This window comes from Podarcis erhardii (assembly GCF_964252035.2).
Source record: "Podarcis erhardii genome assembly, chromosome: 10".
In the NCBI taxonomy this organism is placed as follows: domain Eukaryota; kingdom Metazoa; phylum Chordata; class Lepidosauria; order Squamata; family Lacertidae; genus Podarcis; species Podarcis erhardii.
The window spans coordinates 46,146,634-46,168,292 of NC_138500.1; the positions used below are offsets into that span (position 1 = coordinate 46,146,634).

Consider the following 21,659-nt stretch of genomic DNA (forward strand, 5'->3'; position numbering starts at 1 on the left):
CATATGCAATTTACTCCTTTTAACAAACAGCCTGTTTTGGGGTTGGGTTACAGACTAAGCTTATTTACTCTTAAGTAAGTCTAACTTCTGAGTAAAGATGCAGAATATTGTGCCATAAATATTCTTAGAACTGCAGATGAAGCCTGCAATACTATACAGACTTACATAGGAGTAAGCACCATTGATAAAGCCAATGTTGTGTAGCCGGGGAGAGCTAGGTTTAAGTCTATGTTCACTCAAACTGTGTACACCTTGTGCATTTAAATCAGCACCCTGAATCTTGGGAACTATAGTTTACCCCTAACATAGCTACAGTTCCCAGCACCAACTACAGTTCCCAGGTTTGTGTATGCAGCCTAGGTCACCTTACGTCAGTTACCATATCACGGCAGTGTGTGTCATTTTAGGGGGTTAATATTTGCAAATTTATTCAGTGTGAGGTATTAAAAAAAATGTTTTTTGGCATGAGGAATTCAAACTGGCTATTATTTTTTGTGATTGGGCAACATTTAGCTTGGTAAGTCCATGTTTGATGAAGAGGCACATAAACAGCTTCCACAGAATCCTCGCAATAAAATGGGTCCTTAGTTTTATCTTCTGAAAATGACAGGTAACTAAATAATATTAACACTAATACTATTAATACTAAAATAAATAAATAAAATTAATATATAACTGCTTCCCCTTCATGTGAAGACTGGCTCAGGCGGATTGAGCAGATGATAGCAATAGTGGGTCCAAAGGTCAAGAAGGCAGTTTTTGCACATGCTGTAGAGGGAAGTGAGGGGCACATGGGGCTTGTCAACCTGGAAAGGTAGCCCATCAAGGAGAAGGAAAACTCTGCTGCTAAACCTCCACTGCCTTCCAGGATATCTTTGGGAGAAGAAAAGGCTAAGGAGTAAACCCTACATAAATCCTGGAGTCCCTAAGATGCTTGGATGGCACCTTGTACACCTCCGTCCAGTAACTCCGGCAGCCAAGCTGCTGCCAAACGTATTGCTTTGTTTTCCTTTGGACCACATCAGCAAGGCCTGGGGGGTGGGGGTGGGGTATTTTGTCATCTGGGCAGCCCAGGACCTCCAAAAACACTGCCCAGACTTGCGTCTGGGACGTCACTTCGGTGCTACGCAGCTGCTTCACTTCAGCCACAAAGGCAAACTCCATTGCCTCTCGAGACAGACGGATGCCAGCAACAAATATAACTGCAAGTACTTGGCAATCATTTTTTTATTATTATTTCTATGCAATTTTACACACATTTCACTTACCAGAGCAAACCTAACTTAACCAAAATATATTTTGACTGTCCAAGTCATGTTTCAGCTTTTTAGCACCCTTCATTTAGTGTGTGTGTGTGTGTGTGTGTGTGTGTGTGTGTGTAAAATTCAAAATACATCCTAACCCTAACCTACCTCGCAAGGACCCGTTTTATTGCTAGGATTTTGTCTTTAATTCTGCCGTCTTTCACCCGCAAGCTCTTTTCAGCTCGATTTCCATCACAGAAAAAGGTGGAAAGGAAGGAAACAAATGTCCAAACTCCAAGACCGATCTAGTTACAAAATGCACCCTCTCTAGATACGATAGTTACACAACACCCCCCCCCCACTCCACCTCACCCCGGCAAGAAGCGCAGAGGGGTTTTCAAGCAACCCCGCAGCGCGAGCGACGAAGAAGAGCAACAACTCCTCCTCGCCTCTCTTGCCAAGATGCACGGGCAACGGCGCGCGGAGACACCAGCGCCCGCTTTCTCTCTCGGGGCAACTTTGGTCCTTCTTCGTGCGCGAGGCAGCAGCAGCAGCAGCAGCAGCAGCAGCAGGACCAGGCGCAGCAGAGACCATCCCTCCGAGAGCATCTTCAAGCGGGGAGATGATGGAGGCAAGCCAAGCCGGGCGCTGTGATTGGTCGGCTCCTCGCGCAGGCGCCGAGCGGGCCTGGTGGGCCAGGCCGCGGCGCTTCGTCAAGGCGACGGCCGTGTTTACAAGCGGCCGCGTCCTCCCTCTGCCCCCGTTGTCACCCCGCCCCGTAACCGTCCCGGAGCGCCTCAGCCGCCCAGCTCCGTCCTCTGCTCCGTTTTAAAGCCATGCCTGTGCGCTGGAAGGTGAGACGCGGCTGTTTCTGGGGCCGCCACCTTTTCGTCTATGGGGGGCTTTTATCCATTTGCCCCCAAGGGCTTCTGCTCCTATTGTGCGCTCCCGTCAGTTTTAAGGGCTGTTTGTGGCCCCCGTGGGGTTCCATCCTGCAGGCGGGCAACCAGGCTCCTCCTCCTCCTCCTGCTGCTCCTGGCTGTCACTCAAAGCCCTGTACCTGCCCTAACCCCAGCCTGGGGTTGGAGCATGCAAGAGGGGTGCCCCCGAGTGAGCACAGGGGTGGGAGTGAGTCCGCTCCCACTGGAGCTCTGAATGGGTTAGTATGTGGGCTGGGTTGGCATGGAAAACCTTTAGGGCCGCCGCTCATCTCGCATTCACGGCTCTGGCATCTTCCGTAGTTGTGTGCCTGGTGGAAATTCATTTCTGCCTGGCGTGGAGGTGGGTTCGTTGATAGGGAAACTTTTACCTGGGGGTTTCATGCCGGTGATGCAATGCTTAAAACTTGCAGAGCTTGCGAAAACAACAACAACAACATGAGACACAAATAGGTTCGGATATGTATTAAACTCCCATGCAGATGACCCCCAATATGTCCTGTCCCTCAAGAAAAAAGAACTCATAAAGAGAGTGCAAGTGTACTCACAGGAATCTTTGCAGTAGAGTTAGGTTCGATGGAAGCTGTTGAAATAGTATGGCATCAAATCACTGGTTTCCACGTTTTTGTCTTGCTGTAGGGATTGAGTGAGTACAAGAGGAACTTCAAATGGAGGAAATCGCCTCAGTCTAGGCTTTGTAGCTCTGCACCTGAGCAAAAATGCCGATGGGCTGGGCTTCGATCGGATGAGCTCGGTAAGCCAAATTAGGCCTTCTGTCCTTCTATGGCTGTATAATTACTGCTTTGTGTGTGTTGATTTTATAAAGTTTACCATAGTACAGAGATAACAACCCCCCCCAACATCCTGCATGACAGCAGTATTATTTTCTAAGAAGAGAACAAAAAACAAAACTAAACAAAACCTTTCCCCAGAAAATATGGAGCCACAAAGTTGCATGTTTAAATTCAGTGACTATGGGAGAATGGACATAAATGATGATGCCTTCTGTAGCAGGGAGACATGGTTGGATGCACCTATTTATGTATTGCAGGGCTGGGCAGCCTGTTGCCTTGAGCCCAGTTTTATGTGGGTAGCAAGGGGGGGGGGTCGGAAGTGGGTAGCGGAGGGAGAGATACGGATGCCCTGCTCACTTTTGGCTTTGATCCTGTCACCACCAGTTGTGTGCCAGATGGTTTCAACCACTACAAAAAAATCACATAGGTGTTTTTGCAGGATCTTCTAAACAAAACTAGGACTTATTTATGACATCCATTTGCATTCCCCTTTCTCTCCTTTTTCTAACTGCTGCTAGAAATAACATAATGCTTTGAGAAGTGGATACCTGTGTAGGATTTTCAAAATGCACAGATTTGATGTTTACTGTTTTGCAGGAATTGCAAGAGAACCCAGTTTTATTTCTAAGAGAAGAGTGCCTTATCACAACACACAGATTTCAAAGTCCTTTGAATGGATTGGGGACAATAATTCGGAGAAAGATACGTCATCAGAATATGAAATCCACCGGCCATTGGAGTTGCGCACAAAAGACAGCAAAGAGGATGTAAATCAGGAAAATATTAAAACACCTGATGCACCCAGGCTTCCTGAAAAGGTGCATTCCAGCCCTGCAAGTTCTAGATCTGAATCAACTGTAGCTCTTGCAGAAAGCAAGATGTCACCACCCAAAACAATAGGGCATATAAACAAAAAACCACTATCCACCAAAAAGGAATTGGGAGAAAAAGATGCTGAGGTGAGACTACTGAAATTTCTTTTTGCTTTGATGTTAGAAGCTAAGACAGAGTAGCAGTTGAAGTGAATTTCTGTGCGAAATGTTTAAAAAATGCTCTTTTAAAAATTGTAGGTCTGTCATAATTATAACACATTAAGGGGTTTGGTTATGGTACTGTTGAAGCACATTTTGTCATTGATATGAATGGAAGCAAGATTTGTCTTTGATATGTATATGTTTCAGAGATGTTTATACAATATGATGGTATGACATTGCCTTCATCAACTTTATCCAAGAAAATATTTACACTAATTTTAAACAGTTCATTTAAGGTTCAAACACTGTTAGAGGAAAGGAAGTTATATTTTCCCTGAGTTCATTGCCAAAACTTGTTGACAGCTTAACAGAGTTTTGCAGAGGAAAGCAGGCCTGAATATTCCATGGTCAAGTAGCTTCCCTAGAAGCTCTGAGTATCAACGGCAATTTATTTGGAAAACTCCTCAAAAGATGTCTCCAGTGCTTGCAGCAGACCAGGTAACTTTCAAGCATATAAAAAGTAGGGTTCTTATTGTAAAGTATCATCCTGTACCTGGAAGTTTTCTTAAATGTAAGCCTCACTGAATTCACTGGGGATTTCTCCAAACTTAGGTTTGTATAGGAGTTAGGTTTTCATAAAATAATATTGATGTACTTTCATTGCTATTATATTCAGGTTTATTTGGAAATAAGTTCCACTGTATTCAGTTGAGCTTGCTCCCAGTTAAACGTGCATAGGATTGCTGCCTTGATACACCAAACCATGGTGCATAAAATGTTACATGAATAGTATATGAGGAATCTGTTTCATAGAATCATAGAATTGTAGAGTTGGAAGGAACCCCAAGAGTCATCTAGTCCACCCCCTGCAATGCAGGAATCTCAACAAACCATCCCCCATCAAGTTTGAAACCATACTGGACCCTGCTTATCTTTGCAAATGTGCTAGCAGTTTTATTGCTGCACCACTCTTAAGTACAGTATTTTACTAGGTAGAATCCCACAGATAAGCAGTTATCATTGGGGAGCATGACATGCGTTTACTTAGCTGGATCAGTGCCATAACAACTGAGAAGTATAGACCTCTCAATTCATTATAACCTTGTTGAGTGATCTAGGAGACTTAAGCACTATTAAATCTCACTGGTTACAGTGCAAGATCTAGGCTGCAGTCCTAGCCCCCTTACCTGGATATAAGCCCTCTTTAACTCAGTGGAGTTGCTTCTGAGTAATGGTGGTTAGGATTGCACTGTTAATTTAGCTTTAGAAATCAACAAATTAACATATTTTCTGAACCAAAGTTTATTCACAGTTCAAGTAAATCCATCCCTCCATATAAGTCTCCTGTCATTATTCCTGAAACTGAATATGAAAGGAGTTTCAAAGCTTCACCCCTTGTGAAAGAACTGAAACAGAGATGCTGTTTGGAGGAGAAAGAATGTCCTGTATCTGAACCTGTAGAAATTTCATCTGGAGAAAAGGTATTACAGATTCATATTTAAGTAATTTTAAACGATTTCAAATAACTTTTGAAGTTAATATATATGAAGATTATCAGGCTCACATTAGATTCTCAGCTGGTGACTCTGATTATATGGGGAAAGAAGTATTTAAAGAAAATAATGATAAGGAATTTTTAATTATAAAGTGTTGCATTTTATCTTTTTATTGAACCTTTAGCAGTGGATTGATAATATTTGGGATGCCATGTTTCTGTGCAAAGTTACTGAGCGAGTACAAGAAGCATGGAACCCGAATGTTAAGAAGGATGTAATGGCACTATGATTTTCATTTATCTACTGTGTGGAAGCTGTTCAAGCTTCTAATCACGCTCCAGTAAAGTACAGATACATACTGTCCCCCCCCCCCTGTGTTTTGGCTGCATAACTTACACATGCAAAGTCTCCTAATAAGCTCCCCCTTAGGCTGTATTCTTCTAATTATTCCAGAGGTTTACCCATGATATCCTAAAGTGAATTTCACTTTCTTCCTAATTAGTTATCATGTATTGTTATGTGTGTTCTTCCTTTTTGCTGCTTGTATTTTTAAATTTAATTCCATAGTAAAAAAAATATTTTTTTTAAAAAGTAAGTCTCTAAAACTGAACTTCATTAAAACAAAACAAAACAAAACAAAACATTGGGGTTGATATTACTTCTTATTTCATTTCATTTTAATGCTTCCCATATGGTAATGGGCCAGAGTTCAGTAGTAAAAGCAACTGCTTTGCGTGTTGATCGTCCCAATTCCAATCTCTGGTGTCTTCAAGTCACTCTGGGAAATATCCCTGTCTGAAACCCTGGAGAGATACTGCTGTTTATAAAATATGTCAACTAAACATTCTTCCTCAATTAAAGATATCTGAACATTTTCACATTTCAAATTTTCCCGAAACTGCTGGTACATTGAGAAGTGTCCAGACTTAGGATAATGTCTGATATAAATGTAGTTTGTAGAGGCCTCTGGAAAAATTAATAATGTGCTTCTGAAATTTTTGCTTCAGAAAAAGGAAAAGGAAACATTTTTGAAGACTGCAGAAGATCAATCAAAGCAAAGCAAATCGGAAACAAAGCTGAAACAACAAAAACAAAAACATAGGTTACTTGGATTACATAGAAATATTAAGTAAGTATCACATGACAGTTGTAGAGGGGGAGCCACATTAGTCTGGGGCAGCAAACCAACAGTGTCTTGTGGCACCTTTTAAAATCAGAATTGTAGAGTTGGAAGGGATCATGAGGGTCATTTAGTCAAACCCCCTGCAGTGCAGGAATCTTTTGCCCAATTCATTTAATCTAGCATCTTGGAGGAAGTTTAGGATTTATCTCCAAATTGTGGCTAAATAGGATACCATAATTTTAATAGGGTGCAGGGCAATAGCTCTATCTAAACTAAGTGAGAGATTTGCAGATGCACAGAGGACATTAGTGGCTGACTATGCCCTGAACCATCTTGGTCATGGCTGAACTAAGCCAGAGGTAACAACAGCTCATCCTAGGAACCAAACTCAATACATGAAACAATATAATAAAAGAGCAGTGCATCTTAGAATGTGCTGAGCGGTTTTTGTTCTGCTGAGCGAAGCCAATCCCCCCATACCTTCAAGGCGGACTTGAGACAGAGCGTGCCTCTTTTTACAAATGAATTGCTGCTCTTAGCTCGCTTCTCCTACAGGTAATGTTTATTTCCCAGTGTTTTGCCTGGACCTATATAATACAACATTTTCTCTCTCTTTAGTATTAGGATGAAAGATTTAAAGGGGAGGGAGCAATGACAAAGTTTATCAGATAACTGTAAAATAATAAATCTCTCTCCCCACTCTGTGAACTTGCTTTTCCCAGGAAAATGAACACAGAATACAGATCAAATTTCTTGTCTCCAGCACAGTATATGTATAAAGATGGAGCCTGGCTACGTATCAGGGGAAACAACCCTGATCAGGTGAGTGGTCACTTTGAGTATTTCCATCTTATTTGTGAGCAGAGAAATTGGTGGTGGTGGGAACCATTTCACTGAATTTCTCCAGGAGGGGAACGTATGCAACAGCATCAGTGATATGGGGTTTCTCATTACCTATGGCAATGGTTTAGGGCTGAATCCAACTAAATCATTTCGCAAGGGAAGCTGCTTCCACAAGTTCAGTGGAACTTCCCCTCCCTCTCCTCTCCCCATGCACCCCCTGCCCTACTCCCAAAACTGTTTGAGAGGCTTGGGAGGGACCCCACAGCATATTTGGGGTGGGTGGGGGAGGAGAGAAAGGGGAATCCTGTTGCACTCATGGAAGTTGTTTTGCTTGCACAGTGACTTGCTTGGATACAACCCATAGGTTCCTGACTATCATTTTGCACTGTCCAGGTATAGTGTCCTTTTGTTTAAAGTGGTACAGTATTGCTTTAAATGAGTAGTTCAGGTGGGGCTTCATTGTTTAATTTTCTCCACCCTCTAACACTGGGCTTCAGGTCCCAAAGAGACTCTTTGCAAATTACTGAGTGACAGCGTGAAAATATAGTTATAAAGCCTTTCCAAGGGAGCTGTTGCCGGAAGGCAATTGCTAATGTGTTTTGTAAAGTGTATGTTTACTTTTGGTATAAATTCACCTCAAATTAGACTTCTGAAATATTAATACAGGGCAATTCATAATCACAGTAGGGATTTCTGGAGCCTATGACCTGCTGGGATAGTGAAACTTAGGTGTTCTTTGTGTTTCTTCATAATTCACCACAGGCACTCTCAATATCCATTCCCACCTCCTCCCAAGGTGCCCATTTGCTCTGACCATGCATGCATCTCTTCTGCTACAGGTTTTTGCTTTTTAATCAATTTTTTCATGCAGAAAAATTGATCTTTAAAATAGCAAATTCCCAAATCTGTGTTTAGTAAAAGGGTACTGAAACTTTACAGACAGATGTCAGAAAGCTCTCAAATTTCTTGATATTTGGAGATCTCAGTGTGTGTTAATTTAAGCACAGAGTGACTTTCTCATTGATCTTTACTATCTAGTCAGATTGTGCTGCAAATACCAGCAATCCTATTCCCTGAAATATATAAAGGTAATTTAAAAAGCATTTTATAGCTTGCTTAGCTTGGTGAATATGTTAATATACTAAGATTTTCTGTTCCTTGGATTTTGTGAAGTGGTTTATAATAATAAACATGACCGTACAGTGCCTGCAAGTAAAAGTTATGGGTTGTAGCCAACTAAATCCTACTTGGAGTAGACCCATAAAAATTAATAAACCTAAGTTAGCTATTAATATCAGTGGGTCTTCTCTCAGAATTTAGATAAAACCCTATGTTTGTACTGTTTCTAACTATTAACATAAAGCTAACAGTTTGAATGCTTTGATATTGTAGAGGTGTTGTTGCAGAAATTATGATACACCAGTAAAAATTAGGGCTCTGTATAATTCTGTATATTCATGGCTAACATTAACTACCTGAAATACACATGCAAATATTTAATCCTGCAAGTGTCAGATTGGTTACTGATAACACATAGTTTTAAATAGGGATGTTTATTAAGAATGCCATTCAAAACAAGTCATAAGGAGAGTAGATCACATTCTTTGTAAAGTGAACTGTAGGAGGCAGGATAACACCACAATCCCAACAGATGGAAAGGGATCGTTTTTCATGTGAGATTGAATCTCATTTACTGTAACATAATCAAATAAGTAAATAAATGCTATTTTATTTCTGTGTTACTTTCTTTAGGGTTCTCAAAACACCCTAAATACCATGTGGTATATGGAGGTTGGTTGCATCTAAGTTTTTCCTGCTTGGAGCAATTGTAACATTTCTGAACCTTCAAAATGAAATACAATGTGGCATTAAGCAAATGTATAGCTGGTAGGCTTTTTGTGCTTGCTGCATAATTTATTTAACAGCTGTGCTTGGGCTTGGCCGCTTGTAACACTTGCTTGCTTTAAAAACTGTATCTGCACTCTCATATATGCTGCTCCTTGTTGGTGCTGCCGCTGGTCATGTACATGTATTCTGTGACACGCTGCTCTGTGCTGTCAGTTGTGACTATTAAATGAATTAATAGTTTTAAACAAATGTTACAGACCACAATAAAAAAATCCAACTTTGTGAAATCTTCATACCCAGGTGAAAGAACTTCGGGAGAAAGCAGAGGCCTACAGGCGAAGGGTCCAGGGAACCCACTTTTCCAGAGATCATTTAAATCAGATTCTGTCAGATAACAACAGGCTTTGGGATTTGTCCTCGAATTCCAGTGCTGAAGAAATCATTAGCAACAATGTCAGAGCTCTAGATCTTGCAGGGTAAGGGATTCTGTGTGGAATAAGCCGACCCGGAATATGATAGTTTAAGAAATGGAATATTCATTTCACTAAATGAGTGCAATTTGTGGTTACAGCCTCTAATATTCCAGTTATATTGCTTTGTGCAGTGATCTTGAATTCATTTAGGACTGCTCTAGAAAAAACGTGCTAAAATGGCCGTTCTTGGCATGAAATTCTCCCTTTTTTCATCTCCACAATGTTAGTAATGAAACATATGAATGTTTGTGTGTGTATTAATATTTTTTTTGTGGCAGAAAACTTTTTAAATCAAGAAGTGAAATCAAGTTCAGTGGGCTTTATTGCATAGCTATTTTATTAACAGCACAACCCTAAACATATTTATTCAGAAGTAGAACCCTTTGATTTTAATGACAAATACTTCCATGAAAATTTGTTACGTGACTGTAGCCTATGTAAAATTAAATTTAAGTGCTCAGCATCTCTAGATCATGTTGGAAGTATGTGTGTGAAGACTGGTTTTTGCAGGCTGTACATCTGTGCTTCCACACAAGAACATGCTACATGGGGGTAAGAGGGGAAATGAATCCAGTAACTGAGTGACCCTATAGTGCCCTCCAGTTGTTGTTGTTGGGTGTCAGCTCCTATTAACCCAATCCAGCACGGTTAATATTCAGGTATTATGGGAAGTATTATGGAAGTGAGAGCTGGACCATAAAGAAGGCTGATCGCCGAAGAATTGATGCTTTTGAATTATGGTGCTGGAGGAGACTCTTGAGAGTCCCATGGACTGCAAGAAGATCAAACCTATCCATTCTGAAGGAAATCAGCCCCAAGTGCTCACTGGAAGGACAGATCGTGAAGCTGAGGCTCCAATACTTTGGCCACCTCATGAGAAAAGAAGACTCCCTGGAAAAGACCCTGATGTTGGGAAAGATGGAGGGCACAAGGAGAAGGGGACGACAGAGGACGAGATGGTTGGGCAGTGTTCTCAAAGCTACCAGCATGAGTCTGACCAGACTGTGGGAGGCAGTAGAAGACAGGAGTGCCTGGCGTGCTCTGGTCCATGGGGTCACGAAGAGTTGGACACGACTAAACGACTAAACAGCAACAACAACATTATGGGAATTCTAGCTGAAAACATCTGAAAAGGCACCAGGTTGGGGAAGACTTCCCTTCTGGCCCTATTCATTAGGAGGTTCAGTAGGAAGCCACAGTCATATCCAACTCTTCTATGTCTAAGTTTAAAATTCTGCATTACAGTACATACACAGGAGTTGGAATTCAAAGACTTACTTTAGGCTCAGGCATGTCCAATGAGCTTTTGGCTTTTTTATTTAACCAATATTCCTCAGTGCCATTTTGCAAACTTGCTTTGAAAGTTATCTCAGTTTCAAGCGTTTTTCGTGTGACCTGAAGCCCCCCAGAGCACCTTTGATCTTACAGTACTGGTTACGCAATTTTTTGAATACTGGCTGCAAAGGCTTTCATTTAAAAGTTTAAAACCCTAGCGGATTTCCTACAAGCTGAACTATGTGTATGTTGGTATGAAGTATAAAACTTACCAGAGTTTATATGATAGTTTTGCTTTTAATCATATGTTTGAGTCCGATCAGTATATTTCTGAATACCTAAGGGAACATCCTGAATTCACTGCACTGCTTGCTTCCTCTTTATACAGCGTCCGTGAGAGAAAGCTCTTGCCACATCCTGAATTGCCAAAACAGTTGCAGCTGAACAACACTGGGAAATTAGGCATGTCAGACGCTGCCACTGTTCCAGTCAAACAGCGTTTGGTTTGGGACAAACCAAGCAATGATGAGCAACTGGAAAATCAGTCACCAGCATTAGAGGAAGAAGAGGGGGCGAAACGTAAGCCGGAACCGGAAGAGATCGAAGAACTGGAAGAAAACGATAAGGATGCCAATACAGACGCCCAGCAAGTGTAAGTATCTAAAATTATGTTTCAAACCAACGTCATTCAGTTATGACAATTACACGCAATGTCTGTTAAGTAGGGCAATGACAGTTTCACTATGTAATGGAGGAATCAAATCAATGTACATGAATGAGGTTAGAAATTACTATTTCAGTTTGAACTAGTTTTTTTTGTGTGTGGTTCTTACTAATTAGCCACAGGAGACATTTCAAGCATCACTATTCATTCAGAAACTGTTGGTTGCCACTTGTTGCTAAACCTGAATTGCATGACTTGCAATAAACCATGGTTTTCCTGTTTGGATGCAGTGATGAGCTAATTAAGCATAGTATGCCAGGGGACGTTGTGGTGGGAGCACATGAGTACAAGGCTTGTTCATGTAATGCCATACCATGTTTTGAAGTTGTATCAAGAAAGAATGATTAACCTCCTGCTGGATTATTTTACACATGGATTATTTTACTCATATTGCAAATTGGGAATTGCTCTAAAAACCATGCTGAAAGTTACTTTCCATGTTAGTTTTTTTCCTCCTTATGGGAAGCAGCTGGAAAATGGCTGACAACGCATGTCTTGGTAACATGAGAATCATGAGATAATGGTTTAGAGATACAGCTAGTGACATTCTTCAAAGCATATTAAATATGAAAGCATCATATTTTTTTAAAAAAAGTATGTGCTCACTCTTTGATATTGATAAAGAACACAAATGGGAAAAGTTAACAAGGTAGATCCAACTTCATTTGCTGGTGTACAAATATGAAATGAAATGAATTTTTTTACAGTCCCAGACCAGTTTTGGTGTACAAATATAACTAGGAGCATAATGACTGTTTTGTGGTGATACTAAGATAGGACACATTCTTAAGATAGAGAAGAACAGGAAAACTACGTAGAAAACCAGTATTACTGGGGGTCGAAGTTGCACTAAAGATAACACTATGGGGGCTATAATGGTGAAAGGGAGGGGGCTTTTTGGAAATCTGTGAGGCCAATGAATAATGGGTGTAAGACAGCCATTAATAATTTAGATTGGATAAAAAGAATGATTCTGTCTATTGGACCGAACGTGTAAAATTCCTAAGCAGTCTACCTAGAATATTTGTGGGAACCAACCAAACCCACAGAAATGAAGATATAACTGTATATTTTGAAGGATCTCTTGTGGTTTTCATTCTCTCTTGTTCATGGCCTATATAATATGTAGAACTTTCCCTGGGAAAGCAAACAAAATAAGACTTTTCAGTTTATTAATTATGGCCACCAATAAATTAGAGGATACATTTTTTACCATGTGTATATTTGTATGTTTTGTCATATTTTTCAGAGAAGAAAACATGAATTCTCCAGGTGATATGGCAGAGTCTTCTTTGGTATCCTCACAAGAGGGTGGCAGGCTGCCTACTCCACAGCTAAGGGCACTTGGTGGAGCCCAAAGAACACATCATGACCTTACAACACCAGCTGCTGGTAACAATTTAATGATTCATAGATATAGATACAGTATAAAGACAGAGACATATAGATACACACACACACACACACACACACACACACACACACCCCTTAAATATAAAAAGAACACAAAGCAATTTATTTCTGGAAATTCAGCATTAACAATAGTGTGTTCTTTTATTCCTGTAGGAGGTGCTGTTTTAGTATCTCCTCCAAAAGTGAAGTCTTCATCCTCGCTGCATGTGAGGCAGGGATCTTCAGAAAAGCATGCCTTGGCAAGTCAAATCTCAAGGGAAGACTTGAAAAGAAAATCTAACAGGGTGGTATGTTTTGCTTAAAATTTGCTTAGAATTACCATTTGTTTTCACTTTCTTTGTTTTCGCAACTACTGAATAAAAATGACAAATTATATAGTGTTATCTGTTGAAGACCGTGAAGCAGTTATAGTTTTATCAAACAAATGTCATGGAAGTAACTGGGGAAATAACAGACTATGTATTCCAGTTGCTAAACATTGCACAGACATGCACTAACCCGATGGGGTGTTTAGTGCAGTCTTTATACTGAAAGCACTTCCTATCAGCCCCTCCTCAGACGCTCTGAGATTTGGAGAACCCTTTTCTTTCCACTATGCTTGAGGTGTGGAAGAGGAGTCAGGGGTACTTGGCTTCCCGGCCGTCTCTACTACACCCTTTCCTGAATCACCCAGGGTCTACCTGCCTGGGACATTATAACCAATTTCATATGTGTGAGGAGGCTGGTAACTCAAGAGAGGGGGATCTATTTGAGATGGAGCCCCCAAGGCCCCCAAATCCCCCAGATCAGCTTATGACGCTATTCCTGATCCCCCCCAAAATTGACTAACAGTTCTATAGGCCTGTAGCTATGCTAGGCAAATGGCCTTCCCTAGACCATTGATAGACAGCCTTTGAAAATGAGTGCCAGTGATACATTATCTGCAGGAATGGGCCGGTCTGAGATTTGTATTAGATGCTATTGAATGCAGTTTCCAAAGTTTAGGTGCTAAACAGGACAAGCTCAGCCTCAGTGAAGCAAGCCTATCTGAAACTAATTCACCACTGGTACCTCCCTCTGGTGAAATTAAGTCATAGTAAACCATCCCTATCACTTGACGGTTGGAGATGGAGGCTCGGAATGAGGCTCCTACCTCCACTTATGCGATTCATTCTTTGATCATTTCTAAAATGACTAACTAAGGGTAAAGGTAAAGGCAACTCTCGGGTTGCGGCGCTCATCTTGCTTTATTGGCCGAGGGAGTCGGCGTACAGCTTCCGGGTCATGTGGCCAGCATGACTAAGCCGCTTCTGGCGAACCGGAGCAGCGCACGGAAGCGCCGTTTACCTTCCCGCCGGAGCGGTACCTATTTATCTACTTGCCCTTTGACGTGCTTTCAAACTGCTGGGTTGGCAGGAGCTGGGACCGAACAACGGGAGCTCACCCCGTTGCGGGGATTCGAACCGCCAACCTTCTGATTGGCAAGTCCTAGGCTCTGTGGTTTAACCCACAGCGCCACCCGTGTCCCTCTAAAAATGACTGACTAGATGATCTCAACAGCAGTCCCTTCAGCTCTTTCCCCCCTCTATTTTCACTGGCCCCAAACTCCTCCATACACAGCTATTAACCTGCATTTATGCACTCATGAAACTAGTTTGAGGGACTCGTGTGTGCAGAAGTGATCAGTTAAATGTGACATTCATTTAAAGTAACTTCAATGTTTGCAGCCAGACATAGCTAACTAAGTGGAAAAGGACAGTCTTGTTCATTTCCTGTGAACAGCATTGGCACAGTTTTCCACAATGTGACAGGGTCTTTTTTCAACTCTGTCTTTTCAGGATGAAGAGGATATACCACTGAGTCCTTCCCCAGCTGCTGGGCTGAAAACTGTGGACCCTTTGCCTCTGAGGAAAGATCAGTGGTTCAGCCGAGATTCGTCCGGTGCAAGAAGCTCTCCAGCTTCAGCATATTCAGGGCAGGCAACAAAAGTTCCTGGCTTAAAATCAGCCAAGGATGCTTCTCTGCCCTATTGGAGTCCATCGTGCCGCATTCAAGGAATGCTTAGGGATCCTGAGTTTCAGCATAACGGTTGGCTTACTTTCTACACAATTTTGCACCTTTTTTAGATAGGTAGAATGGCTTTAAATAAGAGCTTCTGGGTCTTGGCAGGAGCAGCACTCTTCATTTCTGTGAATCTGTACATTGAAAAATACCCAAGTATCTCCTATTACTCTGCAATGTGACCCCACACTGAAAAACTAAAACAGCCAAAAGTAGACGGCTCCCTTAAGCATGCAGAAACTTTCTATTAAATATGTTTCTCAACATATTTATATACCATCCTCTGATATAAAATATTAAAGCAGTGTATATGTTGAGAGTAATGCAAGCTGAACGGCAAATGTGCATAACAACTGGCTGTCATGCATACTCATCAGGGCACTTGATGGCATTGGACCCAATTTGGGCTCAAGCCTGGCACAGCTGGTTAACTCTTCCCTTGTCTGCAATTCTGATGATGATTGACCCCATGATTGCTATTATATTCAGGAGTGTGGGAACAACAGGGGTGGCTTACAGCTTTCCTTTTCCTGCAATCCCCGCTTTTGCTGCTCATGTGACTAGCGAACAGCTGAGAGGTGAAAATTACAAAATTAAGTTGTTTAGCTTTTTTGGGGGGTGGGGGGAGGTCACTTCGCCCAGTTGCTCACCTGCCTGCCTGCCACTGCCAATCACTTACCACAGCCAGTTGCATACCTCTCCACAGCCGCCAATTGTCTGCCCGCTTGCCGCCACCAACAGCCCACCCACTCCCTTGCTGCAGCTGCCAATCGCTTGCCCATCTCTCCACAGCCACCAGTTACCTGCCCAATTGCCACAGCCACAGCCAATCGCCAGCAGGCCTTGCCGCAGCCACCAATCACCCGTCTGATCGCTGCTGTCAATCTCTTGCTTGCTGCCGCCATTAATCACACGTTCCCCCTCTGCATTCACAATCCATGTATAAGACGACACCCAATTTGTGCCTGCTTTTTTTGGCAGAAAGCGTCATCTTATACACGGAAAAATATAGTATATTGGCTTTCTCTTGAGGAGGTAAAGTATTTGTGGACTGGGGAAACGCAGTGTTGTATGCTGTTTCTTTCTAGGCGGTGTTGCAAGCCCTAAAAGGAGCTGGATGCAATTACCACTTCAGGAGAGAAACTATAATGATGAAGGTATTTCCACTCTTTTATCCATGTTAAATATAACTAGAGCCGTTAATAATTTTTATGCATTTATTATTAATGTAGTCATTAATAATAACAACACATAATTCTGTACAGTATTTCAGTTTTCCCTCCTTTTTTTTCCTCAGTAGGAACTATGAAAGCTGTTGTAAAAATAGATATTTCATACTAATTCATGCTAATGGAAACTTAAAAAGTGTGTATAAATATATAATCAGTCTCTGTCTCTCTCTCTCTCTCTCTCTCTCTCTCTCTCTCACACACACACACACACACGTGTATGAATATGAGAATGTATATGCATGTGTTATGCAGTGAACTGTTCTGTTTGTGACGATTATAGAATCCCATGGCTTGATTTTAGTTCAGTGGAACCTTGGTTGTTGAACATAATCTGTTCCAGAAGACCATTCGACTTCCGAAATGTTCAACAACTGACGTGCAATTGCTGGTAGGCAAAATCCAGTGAAAAATTGGAGAAACATGCCTCAGAAGCTGTTTGACTTCTGATGTGCGTTTGAAAACGGAAGCATTCACTTCCGGGTTGTTGGCCTTCTAAAGCTGAAACATTCGACTTCCAAAGCGTTTGACAATCAAGGTTCCACTGTATGTCTTCCCACTGACTATGTTTGGATGTAGTGTTAGCTGTGGTTGAGAGCGACAAGAGCAGTCCTGAGTGAGCCTTGGCTTTGTGCACTCTCCTCAGGCCATGGTGGAGGAGGTCAGAAACATGCCATACAGACCCTAAACTGTGGTTCACCTTAATCATGGTCAGTAGAAACAAGCCAGCTTCATTAAGTATGGTTTGAAGTTGGCTTGTTTCAATGCACAGTATTCAGTATTCACCACAATTAAGTGTTACATCTGAATAAAGCTGTTGTGTAGACCTCTGTAGCTATACCATTTCAAGATCATGAGTACGTGGGGAAAGAATTTTAGTATGCCCTGATTTATTAACTCCATTGGAACTTGAAGACTACAAAACTTAACACCATGTCTGCTACCTGTAGTAGTCCCTTAGCAGCCTCACCATCCCTTGTCTGTGCATAGCATCTTAGATTTGGTTTCTGTTTTGCCTCTAACCATTCTTCTTCATTGCATTGTTCTCTTGGGATGACAAAGCACATATTTGATCAAATAGTTTCAAACTCTACGACTTCCCTAAATGCACCTTTTAGATTTGAACTGCAAATAAGATCAAGGGAGTGTTTGACTGGAATTATGATGCTAACTACCATCTAGGGCCTAGGACAAGAGGAGAGTAGGGTCATTCAGGTCTCCACTGAATTTCTTAAGGCTCATTATATATCAATCCCAGGCAAACAAAAAATGGATAAATAGAGGAGACCACAGGCTAAATCACACAGTTATTTCTGAGACAGTGAAACTTGTACAAAATAACGATGCTACATAGGTTTCAAATGGAGAACTGTTGGTGAGAAACGGCCCTCACAACCACATAAAAAGAAATACTCACAGTTTTCTTTCCACCTCTGTAGGTTGGCAGCTTTTGATGTAGGGTCATGACTTGCACACACCAAGAAACAACAACCCTGAGGCGGAAAAATCTGTGTTCATTGGTTTTTGCACCTCTGAATTAATGTGTGAATCATCCCTAACACTTGCCATTAAAGAGGAATTGTTTAGCTTGCAATGCCCCATTGTACAGATTGAGACGGGAGATGCTTGGAAGTACTTGCTCAGAATTAATGGCTGCATATGCAAATATCATAGAAACTGCTGCACCTTCTGAGTAAGGTCCACCTGATACTTGGCTCTTTTAGCAGCTTTCAGTAATAGCTAAGACTGAAAAGTGTGTGGGCTGTGCAGATTGCTCAGCAAAGCCACCATAAATGTTTACAGAAAGCCTCTAAAGTCAACCAGGTCTTCAGCAATGCCCTGCAGTCTCATCACTCTCCTTGAGATGACAGATTGTTGCCAAACAGTTGCTCTGCTACTGAAAACAAATGATTAGCAGCAGAAAAACTAGTATCTGAAATTTTATCTAATTTTAAATGCACACATTTACCGTGCAATGCTTAGGTGCTGAGTCTTGGCACCTCTTTAATGGTAGTTTCAGGAGAGGAACTATAGTGATGGAGGTAGTCTGTAATTTTTCTTGCATACAGTGTTTTTGAACATTTCTCAGGCAGGCTCTTTCAGAAACTTAGTGCAACTTAGTACCACAAAAGTAGCATATAAAGACAAACCAGGCAGCTGCTCTTTCAACAGCTTTCCGGTTTGGTGTCTTGCGATTATGGCAGGCAAAACTCTTGACGATGTTGTATTACAAAAATAGTGACTTGGTAGAAACTCTTACTTTTGTGTGGATTTGAGCAACGTATGGTTCATGGGTATGTCCATCTATCAGTTCATGCTACATGCAGCAGGGTTGCTTTGCTCTCCTTATGTGCAGCGCATAAGTTACATGGTAGCCAGAGGCTACTCAGAGTGCACATTGGAAGCGATGCATGAATCAAGAGTGTACCTCAGAATTCTTTGCAGTGTTGCAGAAGATGTTGTGGCATGCCTCTTGGCTCATGCTTTGATTTCCTGGAACTGGGGTGCAAGCAATATTTTCCACTGTAGAGTTTTCCGTAGCTTCAATCCCCTTGTGTGTGCTGTTGCTACATCTGTATCTTCTTACAGCTAAGTTCACCCCACGCAGTATGGTCAAAAGTGTGGCCCATGTTAACTGTCAATGAAAGTAAAATGGTATTTCCACTGGACTGAGTTTGCACCAGTACAAGAAAGCATATTTGGAATCAGATGTGTTCATTTATGCTTTTGGTCCTTTCAGAAATAAAATACAGCACCTCTAGTTTTAATATTAATAGGTTGCTCTTAAAAAGTATAATTGTGTGTGTGTGTTTTTAAAGTACCATACAGTTCAGGAAGTTTTGAAGGTGTGCCTTGTGTCATAATTTTAAAAACCAATCTAAATCTGGCTTCACTATCCATATATACTCCTAATTCCCCAGTGTAGAAAATAATTATATGTTTCTTGGTAAGTTTGTGTTAACCTTACAGCTCCTAAAGAGGACAATGTCCATTTTAGCAAGCCCCTAAGCATATTTTGCTTATCTTGTTACCATGGATCTGATTGGTTTCCCCCCCCCCCTTTGTTATGTTTACAGATGATGATGACCGATTGTCCCAGCTATCTGCTCGATCTGCTGCTTCTAGTTCACTGGCATCTCAGGTTCTAGAACGAGCACAGAGGAGAAAGGAGAACTTCTGGGGCAAAATGTGATTGTGTTCAGCTATACTCCTGAATTGTTTTGGTATTTTAATACCAATTTGTGGAAATTATTTGAGGCTGAATTCTGGTTGTTTGCACTTACCACTTTGGTAATAGGGTCCCATATAGGAAATGCTGGATATTCACATCCCTTTATCTTGGAAAGGACAGGGATAGATGGCCTGTGATCCTTTGGGAGTTTTTGCATGACAGCTCCACTCTGGTCATTGACCGCACTGGCTGGGACTGATGAGAGCTTAGAGTCCAGCAACATCTAGAGGTCACAGGCAAGGTTCCTGCTGGCATGGGTTCTGGGAATGCACAACCTGTCTTAGATTTGAGCTCTGCCTCATTTGGTCACAAATGTTTTTAGCTAGAGCAGTGTCAGTTTTGTTCAAATGGCATTATAGCAGAGAAGTGTTGCCATGCTACAATGTGTTCATCTTCATCATCCATCACAAAGAGGAGATCGTCAAGTATTCCCAGTGAAGTAAGAGTAAATAACATGAAGGATGAACCCAGGTGTAGGTTGCCAGCAACCTTCATTGATTCCTGATCTCAGCATTTCTTCATCTCTTCTGGCATTCACTGAGCCCCAAAATCCTTTAATCCCACCCAGCATATTCATATAAATAATTCAGATTCCTCGTGTCAGATTCATCAGCACTGATCTTTATGCTCCAATGCAGTCTTGGCATTTACCCAAAGCTATTATGGACCTAACATGATTTTTGACGTGGTCATGTCTGTGCAGGTTCCAACAGGAATCAGGGTAGCTTCTGTGGCTGCCTTGGCAATACCAACCTGAGTCAGTTTTCATTATGAGAGTACCAAGTAAGAGACAACCACAAAAGTTACTCTCATGACCCAACACCACAGCATCCTGTTACTTTGGTTCTGTCCTCAATATACATTCCAGTGTCACTCCCCTTCACCTGTTAGCAGTTTTATCATAAAGACGAAGCTAAATCTCAGTCTATAATACTCCAGGTAATGAAGCCCATGAGCAGTATCTGAACCTAAGTGTTCTTCAACATTTCACAGAAGGAAAGGTTATTGGCAGTCTATGAGCCAGACAAAGACTTGTTGCCACCCATTCAACTAGCAGTTGTTTGAGTAGTTGTTTAAAAGTAAATTTTAAACAGGCCTCTCACATGGATTGGGACTGTCATTGGGGACAAAGAGTTAAAGCTGTTTTGCCCCAAACCAATGTCCCAGTCCGGATTGGGGCTCCCTTACCTACAACTTACTTTTTAAAATGATTCATATCATTGCTAATTGTGTGAGTAGAATAATGCCTAGTTTGGCCCTAGTTGTATTTAAATCACAGTTGTATTTCTCTGTCATGATAATTTTCAGGTTTGTACACGTGATCACTGTTAGCCATATTGAGTTTTAAATGTTGTATTTAGATCACTACAGCGGATTCTTCTCAAAACTCAGGGAATTGGAAAGAACTGAACTTGATGACAATGCAATGTTGTCTTGCTGTGCTGTTTCAGAATTATTGGCATCGTAGAAAGATTTTTAAAGCTAAAATGGCTTTATTCTTTCCACAGATTAGCCTACAGCATTTTAACATTCAACATCACTGTTTATAAAGAGGTGATGGAACTTTCATTATTATTTTTTAATGTTAGATTTTTATGATTAAAAAATCACTTTTTATGTGTTGTAAAATAAAAATCAAGTTGTATATTTGTGTACGCCAGATCCTTAATTACAGATAACCCTGTTATAACTGGAGATTTCACTTTTGCATGCTTTTACCCATTATTCTGTTTTATTTCCACACTAATTGTGAAAGGTAGTTCTCAAAATCCATGCCACAATATTTAAATTTGTATTTTCTCTAAGAATAACTGCATTGTCAGGCTGGAGCCAGCAAGTGAGCAACAGCAGCTGCCAGACTTGGACAGCAGTCCAGGGCATGAAGGGAGAATTGTTAGGGGATGACCAGAGGGAAGTACGGGGGGGGGGGGCGGGCTTCACAGCCCAGAGAAACACAGGAGTTATCAGACAATAGCTTGTCTGAGCCAGTTTCCAAGCCTCTCAGCGTGCAGG

General features: G+C 41.4%; 1 protein-coding gene across 3 annotated transcripts; it reads left to right on the forward strand.

Annotated features, from left to right (window-relative positions):
• The first annotated feature begins 1,915 nt into the window (after positions 1 to 1,915).
• MDM1 (Mdm1 nuclear protein) lies at positions 1,916 to 21,293 on the forward strand. 3 transcript variants are annotated; one of them, XM_081877915.1, is made up of 15 exons: positions 1,916 to 2,098; positions 2,822 to 2,936; positions 3,574 to 3,935; positions 4,314 to 4,448; positions 5,252 to 5,431; positions 6,454 to 6,575; positions 7,292 to 7,391; positions 9,165 to 9,203; positions 9,561 to 9,736; positions 11,397 to 11,660; positions 12,982 to 13,124; positions 13,299 to 13,432; positions 14,963 to 15,212; positions 16,274 to 16,342; positions 19,492 to 21,293. In XM_081877915.1, exons 1-15 carry the CDS (start codon positions 2,081 to 2,083, stop codon positions 19,605 to 19,607), a joined length of 2,223 nt encoding a protein of 740 aa, XP_081734041.1. In that variant the 5' UTR covers positions 1,916 to 2,080; the 3' UTR covers positions 19,608 to 21,293. The 3 variants fall into 3 exon arrangements, with proteins under 3 accessions (XP_081734041.1, XP_081734043.1, XP_081734042.1); XM_081877917.1 differs by having other exon boundaries at positions 14,963 to 15,065; XM_081877916.1 differs by lacking the exon at positions 9,165 to 9,203.
• Positions 21,294 to 21,659: the final 366 nt, after the last annotated feature.

Bases quoted from the DNA above. Each gene is read 5' to 3' on its own strand.
- MDM1 (XM_081877915.1), top strand. The intron at 4,449-5,251 runs GTAACTTTCAAG...TCTGAACCAAAG, and splicing joins CAGTGCTTGCAGCAGACCAG to TTTATTCACAGTTCAAGTAA. The intron at 6,576-7,291 runs GTAAGTATCACA...TGCTTTTCCCAG, and splicing joins GGATTACATAGAAATATTAA to GAAAATGAACACAGAATACA.